General features: G+C 36.1%; 1 protein-coding gene across 1 annotated transcript in view; it reads right to left on the bottom strand.

The window, feature by feature from the left end:
- Positions 1-843: 843 nt before the first annotated feature.
- COL4A3 (collagen type IV alpha 3 chain) overlaps positions 844-2,864 on the bottom strand; it is a 120,528-nt gene continuing 118,507 nt past the window's right edge. The window contains exons 53-54 of the mRNA XM_023759123.1: positions 2,601-2,732; positions 844-960 (exon numbers count right to left, since the gene is read on the bottom strand). Of these exons, the coding sequence (XP_023614891.1) occupies positions 2,648-2,732 (85 nt within the window). The 3' untranslated portion in view covers positions 844-960; positions 2,601-2,647. The remainder of the gene's footprint in view (positions 961-2,600; positions 2,733-2,864) is intronic.

The following is a 2,864-nucleotide window of genomic DNA, read 5'->3' as shown; positions in this document are numbered from 1 at the left end:
AAATTTAGTATTATTGTAATTCTTTTTATAAATAAGTTACTTAATAACATTTACCTTGCAAAACGAGAGACCTCTGAGCAAACTGTGAAATTCCAAAGGTGAAGCCCCAAATTTAAAAGAAACAAGTTATTTTACATTTTATCTGCAAAGTTTAAGTCTTCATAACTTTAAAAACTCCTCAGATTATATAGCTACTACTATAGAAAGTAATGCACATGAGCTGTGTTTCAATGCTCAGTCTTAGAAGTATGATTAAGCAGCTTAGTATGGCTTCATTGGAATTTAGCATTACTTGTCTTCCTCAGAAGTTAAACACTGATGAGAGGGCAAGAGAAGATGGAGGCTGGGGGACAAGCGCAGGCCAGTTATTTGGCATTAGCACCAATCTAGGGCTTTTTCTTATTAGTAACATTAGGTAACCGTAAGTTCATTTGTGAGTTTGAACTTGAAAGAGAGGGACGGGTAGAACAATTGTAGCCAGCTCTACTTGGTAACTGCTGGTACAATTGTTGTTTTTTGGGGGTGTTTGCCCAGAACAGTTTTTTTTTCAATCTTTAGGGTGCATTGGAAATCACCGGGAGGATTTGTTAAAACAGATTTCTGGGACTTACCCCTGAGTTTCTGATTCTGTAGGTCTGGGTTGGCCCTAGAATTTGCATTTGTGACAAGTTCCCACATGCTGCTGGTCCAGGGACCACACTTCAAGAACTCCTGGTCTGTGAGGGTTTGTGGAGATCCATTAGCCCTCCATGCCACTATAGTGCAATTTGGACAGTAAGATATTTTTAGAGCAAAAAGTCTTAATATTAGGTGAGTCTAAATAAGTAATCTGAGTATAAAAAGTGCTTCTTCATTTAAGTGTGAAAATGGCTTGACAGGAGTCATTTGAGCAGTGGAGGATGCGGACCGTGGTCACAGTCTGTGCTGTCCTCTGGGGCCACATCTTCACTTCCAAAGCAACTGAGATTGAAGCAACAAAACCAGAATTTAAATATCAGCACCAACTCCACCTAGGTGGGTCAAGAAACATATTCAGAGCTTTTTCTTAGGTTGCCTGACTTCTGAGACTCATCAAAACCGGTTTCGGCAAGTATAATGGTTTTTAATGTCTTGCAGATCTTTGTTTTCTTTATATTATCCAGACCTTGGCTTCTGTGATGCCTCAGAAAAGCCAGAAGCCCTGGGTTCTCCTTGGGCATAGATCTTATTTTTGAACCTTTTTTGAGGTCTGCTGAATTATCATGAAATATTAGGACAGAGGTAAAGAACGAAAAGGGAGAAAAACCAACTCAGATATGTAGGATTCCTAACAGAAACAGTAAATTACCTTTTCTGGGATATTAGGAATAAAACAAATATATATATAATTTTCCCCTATTAGTGTTTCTGTAATTTAGCACAGTGCCTGAGTATGGCTTGGCACTGAATAAAATGCTTATTAGGTTGAATTAAGTAACCCTGGGAATGTATCAGCACACTGAAAAGCAAGTTTTATGACACAGCTGCCAAGCTGTACAATTTGTACATTAATATTTTTACACAGTGGACTTTCTCAATATAGTTTGAAAGAATATGTAATATTAAAAAACATGTTTTTACCAAAGAAGAATTAGAGAAGTAACAAAGGAATCTCAAAATATCCAAATTAAATGGCATATTTAGAGCAAAGGAAAAATCTTCTGAGCCTGATAATCCAACTAATGCCTTAAGTTTTTTCATGGATTACTGAACTACTCAATTATATGCACTAACATTTATAGGAATGGGGATAAAGTACAAATCTAAGTAGTTTTGTTATTTTGTGGTTGTGCTGGTAAAAGTCAAAATTTAGACACATTTTAGAGTATGTGTGTAAAAAATATTCTATTAAAATTAAGTCACTAAAGTTAAAAATTGTACCTACTTGGAACACAAACAGGCTATATTGCTACAATGGACAAACAAAATTCAATGGACAAACAAAAAGACTTTAAAAATACAAAACAAAACCATACAGTGTTTCCACAGCTATTGCGACTTCATTCAGGGAACCCCCCTTTTGGCCTTAGTGTTGGGGATATTTGAAAGAGCCCTACGAAATCTATGCACCTCAGTTTAATTCTGGTTCCCTCAAGCCTGAGGTTAACAGATCTGAAAGTCCAGTTCTGTCAGTGAAGCCTCATAATCCACTCACCCCCATCTCCTCTACTTAGCATCTAAAAGTCTTAGGAAGTAGGTGGGGCAATCTAAAACTGATAGAGCCTCCCTGAGTCTCAAAGACTGGAATAGAAGGGGGCAAATCTTGGGAATTTATTGGACCAAATAGCTCTTCACTTGTCACATCAAACTTTATACAGTCACCATTTAGATAGTGCATTGGATACAAATGGAATACAATTTCAGTGATATTTTGTGAAAGCTCTGCTGCCTTACCATAGGGAACTTTGAAACACAGATGTAGAGACCAGGATCACAGAGCTAACTTAAAGTAAGTGCTTTGTTGTGTGGAGAAACAAATAGGAACTTTGTACCAAGCCATCATAGAGCGATATTGTTTGGTTAGAGAGAAAAAAAACTTAAATGCATTTAAATACTTAAATAACCAATAAATGCATCATTACTTGATTATTGAAGATGAAAAATAACAGTTCTATTTTCATTGATTTCTTCATTGTCTTTTCTTCATGCACACCCGACAGCGACTTATGATCTTTTCTAACTCCCCAGCTTTCACAGTTGATGGAATAGGTTTTCTGAAAATAAATAAGAAAGAAAAGAAAAGACAAATATCATCAATTTGTAGATAAAAAGGAAATGCTTGTTGGGTTTGAGTTTTATCAATGCATATTATATCTCACCTAAACTTTATTATAGAAGGTATATTT

Source organism: Myotis lucifugus, unplaced genomic scaffold (assembly GCF_000147115.1).
Source record: "Myotis lucifugus unplaced genomic scaffold, Myoluc2.0 scaffold_3, whole genome shotgun sequence".
Taxonomy (NCBI): Eukaryota; Metazoa; Chordata; class Mammalia; order Chiroptera; family Vespertilionidae; genus Myotis; species Myotis lucifugus.
The sequence above is the reverse complement of the archived record's forward strand: the minus strand, read 5'-3'. Positions and strand labels throughout refer to the sequence as shown.